This window comes from Dipodomys ordii, unplaced genomic scaffold, assembly GCF_000151885.1.
Source record: "Dipodomys ordii isolate 6190 unplaced genomic scaffold, Dord_2.0 Scaffold1, whole genome shotgun sequence".
Taxonomy (NCBI): domain Eukaryota; kingdom Metazoa; phylum Chordata; class Mammalia; order Rodentia; family Heteromyidae; genus Dipodomys; species Dipodomys ordii.
The window spans coordinates 28949419-28972075 of record NW_012267217.1 but is presented as its reverse complement, the minus strand read 5'-3'; the positions used below and the strand labels follow the sequence as shown (position 1 = coordinate 28972075).

General features: G+C 40.3%; 2 protein-coding genes across 5 annotated transcripts in view; both read left to right on the top strand.

Annotated features, from left to right (window-relative positions):
- Xpo4 (exportin 4) overlaps window positions 1–4326 on the top strand; it is a 108808-nt gene extending 104482 nt beyond the window's left edge. Inside the window, exons 19-22 of the mRNA XM_013012574.1 lie at window positions 902–1032; window positions 1550–1667; window positions 2000–2092; window positions 4104–4326. Of these exons, the coding sequence (XP_012868028.1) occupies window positions 902–1032; window positions 1550–1667; window positions 2000–2092; window positions 4104–4301 (540 nt within the window). The 3' untranslated portion in view covers window positions 4302–4326. The remainder of the gene's footprint in view (window positions 1–901; window positions 1033–1549; window positions 1668–1999; window positions 2093–4103) is intronic.
- Window positions 4327–11993: 7667 nt separating this feature from the next.
- N6amt2 (N-6 adenine-specific DNA methyltransferase 2 (putative)) overlaps window positions 11994–22657 on the top strand; it is a 46784-nt gene continuing 36120 nt past the window's right edge. Inside the window, exon 1 of one of the 4 annotated variants that reach the window (XM_013032406.1) lies at window positions 11994–12048. The gene's annotated coding sequence lies outside the window, so the exon portion shown is untranslated. Of the gene's footprint in view, window positions 12049–12352; window positions 12432–22364; window positions 22390–22657 lie in introns of those variants that run through there. The other 3 variants (XM_013032642.1, XM_013032481.1, XM_013032566.1) reach the window with 3 other exon arrangements.

Here is a 22657-nt window from a genome sequence, read left to right as displayed (position 1 = left end):
CTCAAGTGGTAGAGTGCTGGCCTTGAGCAAAAGGAGCTCTGGGATAGTGCCCAGGCCCAGAGTTCAAGCCCCAGGACTGGCAAAACAAAAACAAAACCACACACACACACACACACACACACACCAATGTGCATTTTCTCATTTTATTTAACTAGATTATTTGCTTTAATCTCATTCCTCCAAGATACTACATACTAACAATAATTTTAAAGTTTGTTTTGCCTTCTATTTTTTTGATATGCTTGAATGGAAATTGTCAGTGTTCTCAGGTCATTTTTTTCTCCCTCAGTACTGGGATTTGAACTCATACTTGGTAAGGAGGCATTCCATCACTTGAGCCACACTTTAGCCCTTATTTTACTTTAGCTGTTTTGTAGATATGGACTCATACTTTTTACCCAAGCTAGCCTAAGTCTTCCATGTAGCTGGGCTTACAGGTGTATACCTCCATACTCAGTTTATTTATTAAGATTCAGTGTTGTTTGAGCTGACCCCAAACTTCAGTCCTCCTTTTGATCTGTGCCTCTCAAAACTAGCTGGCATTATGGACATGTGCCACCACATCTGACTCCGAGGTCATTCAGTAGATATGGCTGCCTTGGTTTACTTGTTTAAGGTTAACATACAATGTCTTTGACTATAGCTTTTATTAACCTTCCAGAGAATGTTTGTTTCTGTTGTGTATTGTTTTTTTCTTAATAGTGGTTACTGAAATACTCCCTTTACTGTTAACTTATTTTTACATTTATTGAGGTCTTAATGTTTCCTACATCTTATATGTATATATTTTAAATCATCATTCTAAATTAGAAACTTAAAAGCATGTTGATTCCTTTACTGTATGATGAAAATAAAAACTAGGTACTATTGAGTATCTGAATATTTAATATTTCTTTTTCAGTTTCCAACCCTTTGTAATCAATACTACAAATTAATCACATTTATCTGTGAGATTTTTCCTGAAAAAATACCACAGCTTCCTGAGGATCTGTTTAAAAGTTTGATGTATTCCCTAGAATTAGGAATGACGTCATATCCTTTAAATGAACATTGTTACCTGTATGTGTGTGGTAGGGTGTTTACAATTTATGTTTTTATTTACCTTTTTCTACAAAACACTATCCTCTCTCTGTAACAGCTCTTAGTCTGTGTTTGTTTTGTTAATTTGTCTGATTCTGCCCTCTTTCATAGATATGTTAAAACATTTCTCCTCTCACATAGTCACTCCTTTGTAAGGGTCCCAATATGGTCCTGTTCTCTGTGGTGGCTGTCTCAGTTCCTTGACTATTAATAGAGTGTGTGTATCAACTGCAGAAGCAGGCTAGACATTACCAATCCCAGATTTTAAACTCATAGTTTATTTGAAAAGTAAATCTTCCTTCATGATTCAGTTGAGATATTGCATGTAATATTATCTGTGAATGTGCTTGTTTTGCAAAAGGACAACACAGAGTATTGTCCTCAATTATCTGGATTCATTTCTAGAACCAGTCATGTATTTTGACAGTAGTTCATCCACTATAGTTTGTTCTTTGACCTTCATGATCAGAATGAGCTCCGAGGTATGCCAGCTCTGCCTAGAAGCCTTGACACCCTTAGCTGAACAGTGTGCAAAAGCCCAGGAAACAGATTCACCACTATTTCTAGCAACTCGGCACTTTCTTAAGGTAAGAGTTTGGATGAGTAAGGTGAAACAATTGTTTGTTGTGGTAAGTATGGTCAGTATACAAAATTCTCTATTCAGAGAGGAAGAAATTACTGCTTTCTCTTAACTGTATTGGGAGGAATCAGTTCTTCAGGGACATCTTGTTCTCCATTTACTTTTATTTTATATTCTTGGAAATTGATAAGGTAGTTTAGTGGATTATCTAGACAGCTTGATTATTCAGTTATCTTCCAAGTAATAATTGTTGTCCAACTCTTTCTCTTTTTTTGAACTGGGAAGGGAGTGAAGGTTTATATATTTTATTTAGAGGTACTTTGTTTTATGTCATTTCAGCTGGTTTTTGATATGCTTGTTTTACAAAAGCACAACACAGAGATGACTACTGCCGCAGGTGAAGCTTTCTACACCTTAGTGTGTTTGCACCAGGTATGGGACTTGTCTCTCAGAGTTCTCTTTTCATTTGCAGAGTTGATGGGCCATCAACACAAGTCATGGTGCTTGAACTCTGGGCCTGGGCGCTATCCTTGAGCTCTTCAGCTCAAGGTAAGCGCTCTAACACTTGAGCCACAGCACCATTTCTGTGTTCTTTTGTTTTTTGTTTTTTTAAATCTGACAAGCTGTTTTGCTAACTGAAAGACATTTATTTTCTCTTCTCTTGTTATTAGGAGCCATTCTTTGCCTTGATCACAGTCCTTAAATACCTGTGCTAGTAGCCAGGAATACAAACATGAGTGAGTTATGAGGAGTTCAGATTTATAAAGTAGATAGGGTAAATCAGATTGAGAATCAGAAAGTATGAAGAACAGATATTATTTTTTATTTTATGGATTTTATTTTATGATTTTGTTGTTGAACTTTTATGGTTCTGAATCATCACTGATGTGGGGCTAAAGCAACAAGAAGTTGGTTTTACTATCAAGTATAAAAGGAAAGAACCATGTTGAATTACGTACTGCATTGGTTTCCTATCCCCTTGTGCACATATGTACTTTTTTTTTTGGCCTGTCCTGGGGCTTGAACTCAGGGCCTGAGCACTGCCCTTGAGCCACTTCCGGCTTTTTCTGTTTATATGTAATGAGGAATGGAACCTAGGGTTTCATGCATGCTAGGCAAGCACTCTATCACTAAGCCACATTCCTAGTTCACAAACATACTTCTTGACTAGGGCTACTTGGTATATTATTTGCCTAGGTTTTGAGCAAGTCTCTTCTTTGTGTGCCATCTGTACCCTGAGCTTCAGTGCTCTAGGACTCGTGGCTATATTGTATAGGGGTTTCTCTTAGACCTGTAGTCCTTTTCTTGTCATTTGACTCTCTCCACTTACTAACAAGCTTCTTGTCCCTACTTACTTACTGTTTTCTATCCATTTTGTTTTTTATTTCTAACACATATGCATCTTTAGAAAAGAGAGCAAGGAAAAAGGATAAGCATTAACTGATAAGAAAATGTACAGAAAGGTTAATGTTGCTTTATGGTTTTTTTATAACACAGAAAACCCAGGGTCTTGGAAATGGCAGTGTGGCCCTCTTGCTCACCTGGCTCTAAAGGGGCCGCTGCTTGTTATCTTACCATCTCCCTGCTAGCATTTTTGGCCTATCATTTATATTTCAGGAACCTAATGAAATAAGTTCTGAGGGAGTCTCTCTTAAGCCCAAACTTACTCCATCTTCCCTCATGTTCCTGGAATAAGGCTTCATGACAGGATATTAAATATAGAAGATATCATCACTCTTATTTCTGTATTCATTTAAAGTCCACATGCTGCTGGATGCAGTGCTGTCTTGGAACTCTCAGCATGTTGTGTTCATAAAGCTAATAGCCCTGAGATAGTCCTTTTCCCTCCTTCTATAGACAGCCTGCTGTCCTTATGACTGAGAGGATAAGATGCTTCTCTGGAGCCCTTCATAGTTGTATTACAGATGATTTTCTCTACAAAATGCAAACTAAATGTGAATACTGTTATTTGAAGAGGCAATAGGTTGGTGATCACATGGAGGCTGGTCTCAGTTTGTGCTTTTGTTTCACAATAGTTTGGTCTTGGTTGGGTTATCACATGTCATAAGTAGTTTAATAGATAGAAACATCCAGTGAATGTTAACTATTAGAGCTTGTCAGCATCTGCACCCAAGAACCTCACACTTCAGGGGTACTCAGCAGAAGATCCATTTTTTTTTGGGTTGGTTATGGGACTTGAACTCAGGGCCTATCCTTACTAAGCTCTTTTTGTTCAAGGCTAATGCTCTACCACTTTGAGCCACAGCTCCATTTCTGATTTTCTGGTGGTTAATTGTAGATGAGAATCTTATGGACTTCCTGCCTGGGCTGGCTTTGTACCTTGGGCCTCAGAATTCAGCCTCTTGAGTAGCTAGGATTACTTGTGTGAGCCACCAGTGATGGGCAGAGGATCCATTCTTACAAGACTATGTCTCTTCTGCAGGCTGAATACTCTGAACTGGTGGAGACATTACTATCAAGTCAACCAGACCCAGTTATTTACCAGAGATTAGCAGATGCCTTCAACAAGCTCACTGCAAGCAGCACTCCTCCTACGCTGGATCGGAAGCAGAAGATGGCCTTTCTAAAGAGTTTAGAAGAATTTATGGCAAATGTTGGTGGCCTCCTTTGTGTAAAATAAACAGCAAAACTATGTGCTTAATTTAGATCCTTTCTGCAAAGTGCACTGAATGGCTGAAAGTTGACTTGAGTCTTGTCCTGTTCCTCAGTTCATTTGGCCATTTTGGATTTTGGAGAGCCTGAAACTTTAATGTGGAATGCAGTGAAACGGGAGAGATCAACTTTTGAATCAGCATCTGCCCTTAGGCGTTAGTCACAGTTTGTCATATGTATGTCTTCTAGATTTCAAGTGAGCATTTAAATTTTTCAAAATGAATTCCATATATGTGCAAACAGATATGGGCACCATGAAACATATATTCAGTGCCTTTCTCCCAATATCAAACTATAGGTGGCTGGCCAAAGTTTAAAATATGTTATTGAATATTAGGCAGTGTTTCTCAAAATGTTGTCCTGCATCACTTGAGGAACTGGTTGCAGAGTAGATTCTTGGGCCCAGCTATAGACTTTAAACAGAGTTTTTGTTGTTGGACCCTGGAGTCCTCATTTTAAAAGTTTCTCTTCTTCACCATCCCCAAAAGTTTGAATCAATGAAAAAGACATTGAATTCTTGAGAGGTTTTGTGCTTTCTAACTTTTCCTCCTCCTTTAATGATTACGTTTGTGCTCAGCAGGAAGAAAAAAAATCATCAAGTGTTTGCTGGCTTCTTTTTAGTTTGTGCTTCTCCTTCCTCTTTTCCCTTCCCTATCTTCCCTTCCTGTTTCCTCTTCTTTTTTATCCCCTTATACCTGGTGTAGGTTTTGCATAATGATTACAGATCTCGAATTAATAATGCTGATGCCTAAACTTGAGGAGGAAAATACATGTGTATTTTTGTTCCATAAAGAGAACTTTAGGAACTGTAGCCATTTCATTGCCTTAATTTTAAGAGGAAAAATACAGAAAAAGAAAAGCAGATTTGTTTTAGTAAGAAATCAAGTCTTGATGCTTCAGAGATGGCTTAGGGGTTAGCTGCTATGAACCTATTGTCCCTCTGATTGGGTGTTTACATGGGTTTATAAGTGAGGTGAAAGGCACAGCCCTGTGTAGTTAACTTTCTCAGTATGTTTCAGTCTAGCCACACAGCCCATATCTACTCTGAATGGCTTGCTTAAGCAATAAATTTTAAAAGGATGTGAATTTCTGATTCACACAGACTATTGCACATTGGGGCATTAGGGGCAATAATTATGCTAAAGTGGGTATCACACAAATTTAATTTCAGAGATTAAAATACTCACGTTAGCTGTGAGTGGTGGCATATGCCTATAATCCCAGCACTTGGGAGGTGAGCAGTAGGATCTCCAGTTCTAGGCCAGCCCTTTCTCAGAAAAAAACAAAATAAAACCAAAAACCCCAAATACCTTTAGATCCTCTTCTTCGATCTTTCTAATCAGGATTTTTATACTATTGCCATGCTCTTTTTCTGTGTGCCAGCTTAAATTATGGAGATGGACACTAATTTGTAAGCTGCAGGCCACTGCAGTGATGGAGTTGAAGTAGTGATAAGTGGACTCTGGCACCGGTGCATCTGAGACCCTGCCTAAGAGGGCAGCCTTTCTCCCCATCACGCACTCTTGACACCACCTGTCTGCTAAAGCATCCCATAGGTACACTTTTTATACTTGCACTGCATATAGCATATATATGTTCACATGTGATGTTTAGAAAACCTCGCATAACTCCTAGTTCCTAATTCTAGTTATCAAGACTGGACCTGTTTAATTATATTGCACTGTGCTGGCAACAACAGATAGGAGTGAATGCATGGCCATAATCATTGCTCTTGATTTGATCACATTTCAGCAACAAAAGTGGAGCAAAAACATCTTAAAATATTTCAAGGAAGCAAATCAGTAATACTTTTCACAGAATATACATTTTTTTGTATTTTAAATAATACTCTTTCACTTTAGATTTTTTCCCCCCTCAAAGAACTTGAAGTGACACAAAGAAGTAATCCTTCCATTTTGCATTGTTCCTGATGTTTTATGTTTCCTTGCTCCTTCAAGTTTCTTAATGGTTGTGAGTTATGATTTGTGAGTCTATGTGTGTATGTGGGTGTGTGATAAATACAGCTCCTTTGCTGAAGGGCACTGAGAGACACAATGGACTGGATAGGTCCACTGGTAAGGGCAAAACTATAATCAAGTTATTATTAAAAGCTGAGTAAGAAAGGAATGCCTTGGCCAGTAAAATGGCATCTGTATTTAATGATTTATATATCCAGATGGCAATCCATTTGCTAAATTTGCCCAGATCCCATTATACTACCATTTTATTAGATCAGTTTTAGTTTAAACAAGATTTACTTTAGATTAGACCAAAGTTAAGAGATCATCAGACTGTTAATGACATACAGGGGAAAGACATCATAATTTACGTAATGGGGATGCCACCTTGTATTAACTTGTCAGGGTGTTTGTGTGCTTGTTTTTGCTTGATTACTTGTTGAGTCTTGGTCTTTTATTTTGTTCAGTCTTTGTCTTTAGCTATGTTATTTTGCTTTATGCTCTTGACCCAGTAGGTACTGAGAACTGGCTTAATTCTAGTAAATCAATTTTTCCAATTAAAATGGACTGTTAAAAGGTTTTTTTTAAAAAAACAATTGTACCCTTTTTTTCAGTATGTATATGTTAAAGGGACACTGTCAGGTATTAGATTTCTGTCTTGTTAAGTTTCTCTTATTTATATACTGTCTTTCGACATCTAGTTCTCCATATACACTTTACTGAATTTATGTCTCATTTTATGTTTTCTGACCCATTTGTTTACCAAGACACAATCACTAAGGACTTCCTACACCCATCGTTGGTATTAATGTAATAACAAACACTGTAAATCTGTTTAAAAGGAGTGGTTTGAATGATGTCCTTGCGTGGGGTGGTGGCTGCTGGGGTAGCTAAACTACCTGACAATATTTGATGGTGTCTTTTTAAGAGTTCCTCGAGTCTTTCTGCCCGGCTGTCTCCTATTCTGTTTGAAGACCATAGTGTGTGACAATGTCTGCATTGAGTTTCAATTGGGTATAAAGTGACATTTTATGTAAACAATCTTTGCATTTTTCTTTCAAACTAATTCGACAAATTCAGTCTTGTTGTATGTAAACTATCTAATTATTCCAGTATCCTCCGATCAACATTACTTAACAATTCCTTTACTTTTTTTGATTAAACCTTTTCTTCTGCCAAAAAATGATAAGTATTTATGGTTCTAACATCACCATGTTCTGTTTCTATTAGTACTTAGTTGAGAAAAAAAAATTGGTCAGTATTTCAGTTTTGGTTCTTTTATCTGTTACACTTATACTTGTAGTTTGTCCTGCTACCTCTGTTGTTAGTGGTGGTAGTCTTTGGACCTTACTCTGTTAGCTGGCTTAGATCAGCATTGGTAATTATCTTATTGGTTCCTGAATAAAATATTAACTTTTCAAGTCAGAAGGAACCTCAGTTCTACTTAAGAGGTTTTAAAGAATTATTACTATTTTTTTAACAAGAGAATAATAAGAAACTGATTTGGTTATAAGGTTTAAACACTAATTTTCTGTAAGTTTTCCCACACAACACATAGATGATTGGAAGATAAAATACAATTTTAAATTATTTTAAATGTAAGTGGATGTTCTCTAACTTGATTGCTTTTTCTATAGTGGAAAAATGCCCAAATTAGACATTTGCTAAACTCAAATTGTTTCAAAGTGCCCTGGTCACACATTTTAATTTAGATGTAAGAAAACTGATGTATGTCTGATGGATGATAATGGGAACCCATCACATATGTAACCAAAGGTACATTTGGTTCAGTAAAGGTAGAAGCTTAAATAGGGGGCTTCCATTCTGCTTCCCTGAAGAAGATAAAGTAACTGTTACTGGCCATTAGCTCTGTGATCGTCTCTAGAAATACTGGAATGAGTATAAGTCAGCTTTGGTGGTGATTCTTAGTTCAGATGGGGAGATAGGGCTCAAAAGTTACACCTGTTATGCTCACAGCATGAACTAGCTGCTTCCCCAAACCCCTTGGCTTGTTCTTCTCCTCTCCCCAGGCATTTCCAGAAGTGGGGATGTTAGGATTTCTTTTTTTCTGTGTGCATCCTTGGACCTCTAGCCATTAGGAGCTATCAGGTATGTACTAGCAGTGAAATTTTCCTCACCTGAAATTAAAATACCACATCTGCCTGATCTGCCTTCTAGGAGATCTGACCTCATGTGTACTCTGAGCCCAGGTTTCCTGGTGTGGTGTCTTTTACCACAAAATTGCAACAACAAACATTTAACAATGGCAAATTGCAAATATTGATATTGTGATTTTACTCTCTGTACAAAGAAACTATGCAGTGAGTTTGAGTTTGTGGTTTAATGGTCACAAAATGTCAGTACTGCTATCACTTAGCACATGTAAAAATTTTTTAAAATTTATAAATATTAAAATTTTAAACTTACACTAAGACTTCAGCTTTTTTTTTTGAGATCAAGGATGAGTGTATTTTTCAGAAGATGCTACAATATGATTTCAGGAAATCAAGGCCATGTGTTGAGCCAGTTCTAAGCTGAATATCATATTGATAAAAAATTTATTTGTATTTGAAAAATCCATAAATGCGAGTTAAATGTCTTTTCACTAAATGTTTTTGTTACATTTTTGTTTTGACCACGTGTGATTTGTTCATGGGTACTTAGCTAGACTATTACTGAAATGTTGCTAATACATTTCCTATCCTAGGATGGGAAATTCTAATGAAACACACCTGTACAAATGAAATCAAAATTTCCTTCTGGGAAAACCCTCACAGCCTTCATAAAATACCCATTATTGAGAAAGAAAATATTTGTTCACATGCTTTGTCATCTCAGCCTACCATTTTAGAAACAGCTTCAGAATGAAGTCACTAGATTATTGATTGAGTAGGTTGAGTAATGCTATTTGACCTTTTAGGGAAAGTGATTGGGCTGGGAATGTGGCTCAGTGGTAGAGCGCTTGCCTTGCACGCATGAGGCCCTGGGTTTGATTCCTCAGCACCACATAAGCACAAAGAAAAAAGCCAGAAGTGGCGCTGTGGCTCAAGTGGTAGAGCGCTAGCCTTGAGCTGAAGAGCTGAGGGACAGCTCCCAGGCCCAGAGTTCAGGCCCCACGACCGGACCCCCCCCCCCAAAAAAAAAGTGATTATAACCTTGTCTGTTGTGTTGTGTACTATACAAACTTACATCCTTTGTGCTACCTTATTTAACTTTCATTTATTTTTGGCAATCTGGAGTTTGAACTTAGGGTCCCAAGATTGCTTGGCAGGAGCTGTACTGTTGAGTTATACCTTCAGCCCTTTTTTGGCCTCTCCTGGGGCTTGAACTCAAAGCCTGGGCACTGTCCCTGAGCTTCTTTTGCTCAAGGTTAGCACTCTACCTCTTGAGCCATAGCACCACTTCTGGCCTTTGCTGTTTATGTGGTATTGAGGAATCAAACCCAGGGTTTCATCATGCTAGGTAAGCATTCTACCACTGAGCTACATACCCAAGCCTAACCTCCAGCCCTTTTTACACTGGTTCTTTTGAGAGGGTCTTGGTTGTTCCTTTGCATATACCTGGACCTGGACCAAGATTTTCCTATTTTACACTTGGCTGGAGCTAGGATGACAGGTGCAAGCATATTCAGCCTTTTTAAGACTGGCACCTCATACTTTTGCCCCAGCTGGCCTGGAACTTGGGGGTACAGGCATGATTTGTGCTTGGCTCTTTGCTTAATTTTAAATTTTATACACATGGAGCATTTTTTTTTTTTTGCAAGTCCTGGGACTTGAACTTAGAGCCCAGCTACTGTCCCCAAGCCGTTGCTCAAAGCTAGCACTCTCACTGAGCAACAGTGCCACTTTTTTTTTTAAATGCTGGTACTTGGACTTGAACTTTGGAGCCTGGCCATTGACCATTGTTTTGTTTTGTTTTGTTTGTTGTTTTGTCAGTCTTAGGGCTTGGACTCAGGGCCTGGGCCCTGTCCCAGAGCTGCTTTTGCTCAAGGCTAGCACTCTACCACTTGAGCCACAGTGCTACTTCCAGCCTTTGCTGTTATGTCATCCTGAGCAATTGAACTTGACTTCATCCATGCTAGGCTAGCACTCAACATTTGATCAACAGCTCCACTTCCATCCAGTGTTTTGGTGACTAATTGGAGAAGAGTCTTCTGGACTCTCCTGCCTGGGCTAGCTCTGACCTATGATGCTACAGGTGTGAGTCACAGGCACCCAGCATCAAAGTGTTAATTTTTGTTTTCAGAGAATACCTTTTGAAAATATTTAACCTGATTTTACTTTGGCCATTAATATATAATGTTTCTTAATGTATTTGAGATTTGATTCTACTGTAAGGGTAGAAAAAGAAAAATTAAGAAATTTTGTGTCTCTGGGAGTGTGTACATGTGTGTGTACCTGTGCATTTGCAGTCTTCGAGATTGAAAGGTCTGGGCAATGTCCCTAAATTGTTTGCTCAAGGCTTGTGCTATACCAATTAAACCACAAGTCCACTTCCAGCTTTTTTGTGGTTAATTGGAAATAGTCTCACAAGGATTTACCTGCCTGGAACTGTGATCCTTAGATCTCAGCCTCGAGTAGCTATGATTACAGGCATGAGTCACTGGTGCTCTACTCTCACTATATATATATATATGTGTATATATATATATGTATGTATATATAGTTGAACACAAGGTCTTCAAATGTTTGAAATGTCACAAGTTTTTATAGTTTATGAAAGCTAATACATAGTGCATAGATTTCCCTGGGAAAATATCAGTCATTTATTACATGTTTCTGAACAGTTAGCAACTACTGGTGGAGGTATAAAGATCTGTGGTCATTCTAATTGTAAAACTAGCACATAGTAAAACATATTGCGCAAAGGTAACTATTGTTTTACATGAAGGCAGTGGAGCTTTGAAAGCTCAAAAGGATCTGGTGTTTCTGACCACCCCCAATTCCAAATAAAGAATTGTTGTAGCATAATAAACTTTCCTGGTAAATTACAAGCCAAGGCAGTCTGTTACATATGGAGAACACTATGAAAAAATACATAGCCCTAACTTTGGTTGTTTTTGATTTGTGTCAATTGAGTTGTCTTATTTAGTGTATTTTGTTTCCTGCTTAAGTTATACCAGGTTTTGAAATGTTTGGTTTAATAGTCTTGTCATCAATTCAAAGAACTACTTGAAATAGAAATTACGGTACATCCAATTACAAAACTTCTCGAATCGTCTCATTTGGCAGCTGAAGAATTTGTTTACATTAGGGTTTAAACTGCTCTGCAGAATATACACAATTCAGGAAGATCATGAAACTTGTAAAAGGAAGTGGAGAGTGGAAAACGATCTATCACTAACGATGTGTTAAGTGCAGTGGTGCCGAGTCGGTTAACAATGCTAAACGAGATAGTTGGCAAAGCTGTATATTTAGGGGCCCTCCTCACTGAAGGCTCCATAAGACTCAGTTTGACAGGTATTTCCCTAACCTAATCAATATGAAGCCTCACTATTTGAGTCCGATTAGACAAAAGACCTGTGAAAATGTATCTCTTGGTACAAAATAATTGGATCTTTACTCGGATCCAATTAAAAACCTTTTGATTTTTTCCCTCCACCGCGAGCAATATTACCTGGTGGAGAAGTCTCAGGAAGGACTCCGGAGTCGGAGGCGGCCCGCTTGGCCCGCCCTCATCCGCGCGTGCGCGGGCCATGCCTAGGCCCCGCCCCTCAGCGGCTTGCTCGCGGAGCTCTCGGTCGCGCACGCGTGGTTGGTGAGTGGGCCGTGCGGGAGGGACTGTGGGTCGCGCGCTAAGGGTTTGGTAGTCGTTTATAGGGTTGCTGTTTTTTTTTGTTTCTGAGCCTCTTCCCCGGGTGTAGTGGTTGGGCGGTGGGAAGCGGCTTCCTGGGTTGGCGGTATGCTGGGTGTGTGGCGTGTGGTGGGGCGGTGGAGCCGGGCGGTGCGCCGGGCCGCGCGCGCGAGGCCGGGGAGAGAGGGCCACCGGAGACAAGCAGTTTACCTGCCCCGCCCAGCCTGGGGCCGCGGCCGGGGCCTCCCGCGCGCTGCGCCGCGGGCTTCCCGGGGAGGGCTGCTTCCTGCTTTTCGGTGTGGAGCAGGTGGCAGCCTGGCCACGCGCAGGACCTCGTGCTGGCACTGGTGAGTTACAGCGTCCTGCCTGGTCACCGGGGGCCCTGCCTGGGGTGGGACCCGGCGGGCAAGAAAGAGGCCGCTTGCAAGATTAGAAAGGCGCTGGTGGCTCATGCCTGTAATCCTAGCTACTCAGGAGGCTGAGATCTGAGGATCGCGGTTCAAAGCCAGCCCGGGCAGGAGAGACTGTGAGACTCCTATCTCCAATAAACCACCAGAAAACCGGAAGTGGCGCTGTAGCTCAATGGTAGAGCGCTCGCCTTGAGCTGAAGAGCTGAGGGACAGCGCCCAGGCCCAGAGTTCAAGCCCCACGACCGGCAAAAAAAAAGATTAGAAAGGCCATGCTGAAAGAACTTGTGACTTCGAGGGGACGTACATGCCACAGCTGTCCACTTTATACTTTTGGTTTGCTTTTCTTGTAAATTTTACATGTTGTTCTTTTAACAGTGACAGGACAGGATAAGTCTAATTTCAGAAAATGAGTGGAAGGGACTTGGATGCCAAGGAAGCTACCTCCGCAAAATTCACACCTAAATGTTCAGCAGTATTATTAATTAATTAATTTGCCAGTCCTGGGGCTTGAACTCAGGGCCTGGACACTGTTCCTGAGACTCTCTGTGCTTAAGGCTAGCACTCTACCACTTGAGCCACAGTGTCCCTCCAGCTTTATTTTTTATTTTTTTTGGTAATAACCAAAATGTTTATTAACAGAAGCGATAAGCTGTGCCATAGCCATGCAATAGAATACAACTCAGCAATAAGGAGCAATTCATGCACACACAATACACATAAATCTCTAAGCTTCGTGTTCTATAATTCCAGTACTCAAGCAGCTGAGGCAAGTTCAAGGCTGGCCTGGGCTATATAATGAGACTTGACTCAACCTCCCTCTCCCCCAAATAATAATTCCATTGAGTGAAATAAGCTAGGTATGAAAGTATACATACATACGGTAGGATTTCATATACATGAAGTTCAACCACAGGGAAAATTAAGCAGTGGGTGATAAAATCAGAAATTCATTACCCAGAGCCTGGGGACAAGGATTCTCCTGCACTATCAGTTATCACTCAGTCCAAGAACCTGACAAGTCAGCCCAGGGGGGTGTCTCTCCTTCCATCTGGGAAGAGGTCAGGTCAGTGCTCCAGCTTGCACGGAGGCCTCTGGAAACAGAGCTGATCCACAGGACCCAGGTACCAGCGCCCGCGCAGTCAGCAGTTCCTGGCAATCTGAGAGCTCACTTCTGGCATTTTCTGTTGATGTGGTACTGAGGAATTGAACCCAGGGCTTCATGCATGCTAGGCAAGCACTGTACCACTAGGCCACTTTCCCAGCCCAAGGCAGTATTATTATTATTTAGTACTTTTATTAGCTTATATTAATTATATGGGAAGTTTGTTACATCTATATACAAGTTTACACTGTATTACAATCAATTACACCCCTCTATCACTCCTTCTGCCTTCCACCCAGCAAAAATTCAGCCCCAACAGGTTTCCTTGCTCCATTTTTTTTTTTTTCTGGGTCATGGGGGCTGAACCCGGGGCCTGGGTGCTGTCCCTCAGCTCTTCAGCTCAAGGCTAGCACCCTACCACACTTGAGCCACAGCGCCACTTCCGGCATTTTTCTGCTTATGTAGTGCTGAGGAATCGAACCCAGGACCTCATGCATGCAAGGCAAGCACTCTACTACTGAGCGAACTTCCCAGCCCATCTTTGCTCCATTCTTTTTTTTTTTTTCCAACAGATGTTATTGTTTTACCACAGTAACAGATAAAAAAGTAAAACAGGCCGGGTGCCCATGGCTCATGCCTGTAATCCTAGCTACTCAGGAGACTGAGATCTGAGGATCAAGGTTCAAAGCCAGCCCGAGCAGGAAACTCTGTGAGACTCTTATCTCTAATAAAACACTAGAAAACCAGAAGTGGTGCTGTGGTTCAAGCGATAGAGTGCTTGCCTTGATCTGGAGAGCTCAGGGACAGCGCCCAGGCCCAGAGTTCAAGCCCCACAACCGACAAAAAAAAAAAAAAGTAAAACAGTAGTCATTTTAGCATGTGACTACAACAGCATACATTATACTCAGTATACACAAATATACAGTATCAATTCTATGCAACAGTAGTAAGTATAACTACCAAAAACTAATAAACATCACACTTATTTGTGAAACTACATAAAATTTTTATTTTATTCTCATCACATCTTATTTTTTAAAAATTTCTTTATTGAGATTTAGTGATTACATAAATTTTACAATTATTGTGGGATAGTTGATACTTAGCTAAAGTCACAAACACATTTTAACCTTCACAAAGTGAATTGTCATTATGAAGGTCTATAAAGCTTGTTAATGCTACAGACTTTGACAATACAACAATTTCTTCCAAATTGGGTGATACATACATTTCTTTCCTTTTGCTGTTCCCTTTTTCTCTCTCATTCCCACCCTCCCATCAATGCCCTTGAGTTGCTTAGCTCACTTTCATCAATGTCCAGTGCAGCTGATGGGCCCCTCTGCTGTATTTTTTCACCTGTTTCCCTCTGATTCTGCTCCCTCCTCCTAGCTTCCCTCATATGTGCCCATGTATATACCATATGTGAGGTCAACAACATAGAGTATTCTAAAAACAATATGACAGATTAAGAAGAAGTCCGTTGTTTCTTGAGTCCTGTTTACTTTGTCTTAACATCTGTGTATCAGGGAGACCATGTACCATCTGTCTCTCTGATCTTGGCTTACCTTGCTCAGCATGATTTGTTCTAGTTCCATCCATTTCCCTGTGAATGTCATTATTCCATTATTTTGTTCTTTCTAATAGCTGTGTTATATTTCATTGTATATAGATATCACAATTTATGGAGCCATTCATCTGTAGTGGGGCATCTGGGTTGTTTCCATATCTTGGCTATTGTGAACAGTGCAGCAATGAATATGGAGGTGCATGTGTCCTTGTCTCTTGGTTCCTGTTGCTCAGGGTAGATGCCTAGGAGTGGTATGGCTATAGAAGGTCTATGTTTAATTTTCTGAGGACCTTCCAGACTGCTTTCCAGAGTGGTTGTATTAGTGTACATTTCTACCAGCAGTGCAGTAGGGTTCCTCTTTCTTTGCATTCCAGCCAGCATTTGTCATTTGAATTTAGGATATAGGCCATTCTGACTGGGGTAAGGAGTTGTTTTTATTTGCTTTCCCTTTATGGCCAGGGATGATGAACATTTCCTCATGGGTTTCTTTTTTTGGGTCCGGTTGTGGGGCCTGAACTCTGGGCCTGGGCGCTGTCCCTCAGCTCTTCAGCTCAAGACTAGCATTCTACCACTTGAACCACAGCGCCACTTCCGGCTTTTTTCTTTTTGCTTATGTGGTGCTGAGGAATCAAACGCAGGGCCTCATGCATGCAAGGCAAGCGCTGTACCACTGAGCAATCTTCCCAGCCCCTCCTCATGGGTTTCTTTGCCATTTGTACCTCTTCTGGGTGTGATATTGGCTTCATAGAATGAATTTGGGATTGCTCCCTCTGCTTCTATTTCATGGAAGAGCTTGAGGAGTATGGGTATTAGTTCCTCTTTAAAAGTCTTGTAGAATTCCATGGTGAATCTGTCCAGACCTGGGATTTTCCTTATTGGAAGACTTTTAATTGCTTCCTTTATCTCATTGTAAGTTATTGTCTTATTTAGTTGATTTATTGCTTCTTGGTTCAGTTTGGGCAATTTGTATTTCTCTAGAAATTTGTCCATTTCTGCTAGGTTTTCCTTCTTAAGTGAGTATAGATTCTGGAAATAGTTCTTTATGATCATTTGATGTCTTGGGTGTTTGTTGTAATTTTTCCTGTGGCATCCCTGTTCTTATTGATTTGGGTCTCCTCTCTTCTTTTTTTGGTTAATCTTGTAAGGGTCTCTCAATTTTATTGATTTTTTTTCAAAAAACCAGATTTTTGTTTCATTAATTTTATAGTTTTTAATCTCTATCTTGTTAATTTCTGCCCTTTGTTATTTCACTCCACCTAGTAACTTTAGGTTCAATTTTTTTTCTTGCTTTTCTAACAGTTTTAGTTGCATCATGAGATTATGTACTTGAGCTGCTTCTATTTTCTTGATGTATACACTCAGAGCAATGAACTTGCTCTTAAGACTGCTTTTGCTGTGTCCCAAAGGTTCTGTTGTGATGTATTTTCATTGAATTGTAGGAACTTACTGTTTTCTTCTTTAATTTGTTCTGTGACCCAGAACAAATAGTAGTGTGCTGCTCACCCTCCATATATTTGAGTAATTTCTGCAGAATGCTTTGTGTTGAAAACTAGTTTGATTTTACTATGGTCAGATAGAACATACGGGATCATTTCAGTCCTCTTGTATTTGTTTAGATTCTTTGTGTGAACTATGATATGCTCTATTTTGGAGACAGTCCCATGGGTTGCAGAGAAGCACGTGTATTGGGTTTTTGTTGGGTGGAAAACTAGGTAGATGTCTGTTAGGTCCCTTTTGGAATATGGTATCATTTAGTTCAGAGGCTTCTTTGCTTGTCCTCTGGTTGGTTGACCTGTCCTTTGGTGAGAGTGGGGTATTAAAGTCCCCTGCTACTATTGTATTTGGGTCTATCTCCAAAGCAGTATTATTTATAATAGGCAAGAAAAGAGGTTAAATCAAACAAAACAAAACATGGCCTGTATAGCAGAATATTATTTGTTAGTTAAAAAGAATGAAGAAAGTGCTAATTTTTCTAATATAGTTAAACTTAAAAACATTTTACTTAGAAAAAGTATATTGTAAAAGGATTATTCATAGAAGAACCCATATTACACAAATATTTATATAAAATGTGGATTACAGGCAGTTCACACCTGTAATCCTAGATACTCAGGAGGCTGAGATCTGAAAGTTCAGGATTCAAAGCTAACCCCAGCAGTAATGCCTCTGAAACTCCTATCTTTAATTAGCCAGCAAAAGGATAGGCTGGAAGCATCACTCAAATGCTAGAGTGCCAGCCAAGCAGGCCTTGAATTCAGGACAAGAGGCCCTGAATTCAAACTCAGGTACCAGCAAAAAAGGAAAAAATAATGAAAATGCAAGATATATTCCTTTTTTCTGGAAGTTGGGTTAAGGGTAGAATAATTTCTCGGAGGAATCTGGACCATTTTTCTCCATTCACAGAGGGTACCTTTTTCTTTCCTCTGCGATGAATCTTAGGTTATGCTCTTTCAGTTGGGTCACACTGTTTTGATTTAAATTTTATTTGTTATTTACTTTATTTAGTGTGTGTGTATGTGTGTGAGCACACGCATGCACACACACAGATATATGCAGAGCAGTGCTAGAGCAATACCTCAAAACTCAAGGATGACGTTCTTCCTTAGCCTTTTCTGCTCAAGGCTAGCACTTTACCACTTGAGCCACAGCTGCACTACCAGCTTTTTGGGGGTTAATTGGAGATAAGACTCTTAAAGACTTTTCTGCTCAAACTGGTTTTGAATCATCATCCTCTGATCTCAGCCTCCTGAATAGCTACAATTACAGAGGTGAGCAACCAGCGCCTGGCTATATTGACCCAAATTTTTTGGAGAAGGTATAGACTTGTGTGCATTTATCCAGTTTTGCTTTAAGTAGATTTGATGTGTGGAAACTGATAAATTGTACTCAAATAGAGGCTAACTAAACCCCTGTAGGCATCTACTAATGACTGGGTCTGCCCTCTTGCTTAAGCTGTTTTGTCTCTAAATCTTATTCTTCCTGTCCTCTCTCTCAGGCAAAGTTACAGTAGCATCTGCTCTTTTCTCTTTGCAAGCTCTTTACTGTGATCCCATGGTACTCCTAATAGAGTACTCCTAATAAAGGGCACACAACATTACGATTATTTCATGTGTCTGTGAACATAGCAGACTTGGTTATTCTTTGTCATGGAAGGCTGTCCTGTGAATTTGACGAAGTTCATCAACATCCCTACTGTCTACCGCTGGTTGCGAGTAGCACCCTCACTAACTGTGCCAGCCAAAATCACCCCACTGCCGTATATTTCCCTAAGGAGTAAAATGACTCCTGGTTCTCCCATGAGAACAACTGTATGAACCACATAATGTTCATGGTTAGGTAAATAAAATAGAATATATAAATAATATAGAAGCACTTTCAAACTCCTTTTGGATTTGACTATCTCTCACAAATTTCACCAGTCCGACTTCAATTATTGGGGAACACCTGTAATCCTAGTACTTGGGAGGCTAAAGCAAGAGTCAGGAATTCTGGGCCAGCCTGGCTACATAGCAAGATTTTGTATTAAAAAAATAAAAAAAGGCCAGGCACCAGTGGCTCACTCCTATAATCCTAGCTACTCAAGAGACTGAGATCTGAGGATTGTGGTTCAAAGCCAGCCCAGACAGGAAAGTCCATGAAACTCTTATCTCCAGTTAACCACCAGAAAACCAGAAGCGGTACTGTGGCTCAAGTGGTAAAGTGCTCACCTTGAGCTGAAGAGTGCAGGGACAGCACCCAGGCCCAGAGTTCAAGCCCCACAACCAAAAAAAAAAAAAAAGGCCAGGCACTAGTGGCTCAAGCTAAAATCCTAGCTACTCAGGTGGCTGAAATCTGAGGATTGTGGTTTGAGGCCAGCTGGGGTTGAGAAGGTCATGATACTCTTATTTCTGATTAACCAGCAAAAGACCCAGAAGTGGAGCTGTGGTGAAAGTGGTGGTGTACCAGTTTTAAGTAAAAAAGCTAAGGGACAGTGCCCAGGTACTGAGTTGAAGCCCCAGTTCCAGTATGCACACACACATACTCATACACAGGAGATAAAAAGTGATAAAATAGTGATGTGAATTTAAAGTTTAAAAAGGCATAGCCAGTCAGGCTATTCGGGCTATTACAGGCTCATGTCTGTAAGCCTAGCTACTCAGATAGCTGAGATGTAAGGGTCATAGAAAGGCTGTGAGACTCATCTCCAATTAACCACCACTTGAGCCACAGAAGTAGCACTGTGACTCAAGTGATAGAGCACCAACCTTGAGGAAAAAAGCTCAGGCATAGCACCTAGGCACTGAGTTCAAGCCTAGCACCAGGACACACACACATACAAAGTACCAGAGATATGCAGAGCGGCCTTCTCAAGAAGCCACCGGAAGCTGGGCGCTTGCTGGAGGCTCATGCCTGTAATCCTAGCTACTCAGTAGTTGAGGTTAGGTCTGGGCCGAAGGCATTCTGCTGCTGTATATGGAGGCTATTGGCACGGGGGGTGGGAGTTAAATAATTGTGGCCAGGACTGGTCTGGCCACCTAATTTCAGGAAAAGGGCTGAGGACCTAAGATGAAGGTTGTTAAGTCAAAATGGAGTAGGACATGCTAACAGTTTTGAGGGAGAGGTCAAATATAAGGTCAAACAAGGAGTACCAGTGCCTTGATTTCTTGCCATACATCTTTCTCCTGGATTTGATTTACTACTTGAAACTTCACCAACTTTTTATTTTCAGAATCCAAAATCAAATAACTAAGGAATATTTCTTCTCTTCTTCTTCCCCTTTTTCTCCTCCTCCTCCTCCTCCTTCTTCTAATAACTAAGGAATATTTCTTCTCTTCCCCTTCTTCCCCTTCTCCTCCTCCTCCTCCTCCTCCTCCTCCTCCTTCTTCTTCCTCTTCCTCTTCCTCCTCCTCCTCCTCCTCCTGCTCCTCCTTCTCTTCCTCCTGGTCCTGGTCCTCCTCCTCCTCCTCCTTCTTCCTCCTTCTCCTCCTCTTCCTCCTCCTTCTTCTTCTTCCTCCTCCTCCTCCTCCTTCTTCTTTTTTGTCATGCACTTGAACTCAAGGCCTGGGTGCTGTCCCTAAGCTCTTTTTTGTTCAAGGCTAGTACCTTACCACTTTGAGCCCAGCTCCACTTCTGGCTTTCTGGTGGCTAATTGAAGATAATGAGTCTTACTGACTTTCCTTCCTGGGCTGGTTTAGAACTGTGATCCTTAGATCTCAGCCTCCTGAATAGGTAGGATTACAGGCTTGTGCCACCAGTGCCTAGCTGGCAATTTCTTTAAGTCCATATAAGATCACTTTTCTTATTCTAGGAGGTAGTTTGTATCTTTCCTACTTCAGAATTCTTTCTTTCTTCCTCTTCCTTCTCTTACTTATCATATATAATCAAATCAATTAAAAATAGCCAAGTCATCCTTGGGTATTTCCTCAATTCTGTGCTTTGTAGCTATCACCTTCCCTTCTGAAAACTCTCCTGAGTCTCTTCTTTACCTCTGGTCTAGCAACTTTTACCTCTCGGATAACTAGGAAGCTCAAGCCATTACTTGCTGTTCCTCCATTTTCATGCTTTGAGTTCCTCCCCCCCACCTTGAATCTCATTATCTTCTTACCACCCCCTTTCTGCCCCCCTTTTTTTTCATATGGGATACAGCTTTGAGTCACTTTTTCATAAAAATTTTAGCAGGTCAATTTTCTAAAAGCTTGAAAGGCTTGAAGATGTCTTTATTTAAGCATCATTTAAATACTGATAGTTTAAAATTTAGGTTCAAAATAATGTTCTCTGAATGTTGAAGATGCTACCGCATTGCTTACTAATACCAGTGTTGCTGATGAAAAGTTGGCAGTCAGTGTAAGTACAGCTTCACCTGTCACCATTGTTTTTTTCTCTAGAGGCTGTTCATGCCTTCTCTTTATTCTTTAGCTTTTTTTTTTTTTTGGCCAGTACTGGTGCTTGAACTCAGGCCTGAGTGCTGTCCTTAAGCCACAGCATCACTTTCAGCTTTTTTGAGTAGTTTATTGGAGATAAGTCTCACAGAAATTTTCCTGAGTGGGCTGGCTTCAAACCTCAATCCTCAGATTTCAGCCTCCTGATTAGCAAGGATTACAGACGTGAGTGTTGACTTTTGAAAATCTTTTTTCCTCTCCCATTTCTTTGACTAGCATTCATCCTCTTCACTCTTCAGGTTTCCTACTTCTAAAGGATATTGCAATTTCTCCATCTATCATCTGTACCACAGAAGGCTTCTTCCATACTTTCCAAACTTCATGATTTGTTCAATAGCAATTTCACACCTTGATTACTCTTGTGCTCTTCAGCTTTGTCTAATTTATTACTCAGATCATTTTTTTTTCATTATCTTTATTTATTGGCAGTACTGGAGTTTGAACTCAGGGCCTTTCATTTGCTAGGCCAGCCCTCTGTCACTTAAGCCATAATTCTAGTCCTTTTTGCTTTCAGGTGCTTGTCCAGGCTTTTACCCACACAGTCCTTCCAGCAGGAGGAATCTTCCAATGACCTTTATGATTCTTTGTTCATTTATATGCATTTCATTTATATGCGTTTTTTTTTTTTTTTTGGTCGGTCGTGGGGCTTGAACTTTGAGCTTGGGCACTGTCCCTCAGCTCTTCAGCTCAAGGTGAGCGCTCTACTGCTTGAGCCACAGTGCCATTTCCGGTTTTCGGAGTGGTTTATTGGAGATAAGAGTTTCACGGACTTTCCTGCCCGGGCTGGCTTTGAACCGCAATCCTCAGATCTCAACCTCCTAAGTAGCTAGGATTACAGGCGTGAGCCACTGGTGCCCAGCTTAAATGCATTTTTAAAAATTTGTTTTTGTTTTTTATATTTGTGTTGCTACTGGGTCTTGAACTTAGGACCTTAGCTTTGCTTTCCTGCTCAATGCAGGCACTCTTCCATGGGAGCCACAGTTACACTTCCAACTTTAAAAAATTTTCTGTTAAATTGGAGTCTTGGAGAGGGAAGTATGAAAATGTTGAAAGGAGGTGACATTGACCAAAACACATTGTATTCATAAACTGCTTTGTTGAATGGTAACTCCTTTGTGTACCTACTTAAAATATAATAAATATTATTTAAATAATATTATTTAATTTAATTTATAATTATATAATTATAATTTAACTTATAATTTAATTTATTATTTAATATTTATTATTATTATTTAAATAAGTGTCTTATAGATTTGTCTGCCTGGGCCAGCTTTGAACCAGTATCCTCAGATCTCAGCCTCCTGAGTAAGTAGGCATTAAACATAAGCCACTGGCACCCAGTGGATGTAATGTTTTTTGTTTTTTTTTTTTGGTCAGTCGTGGGGCTTGAATTCTGGGCCTGGGCGCTGACCCTGCGCTCTTCAGCTCAAGGTGAACACTCTACCGCTTGAACCACAGCGTCACTTCTGGTTTTCTAGTGGTTTATTAGAGATAAGAGTCTCACAGACTTTCCTGCCTGGGCTGGCTTTGAACCGTGATCCTCAGATCTCAGCCTCCTGAGTAGCTAGGATTA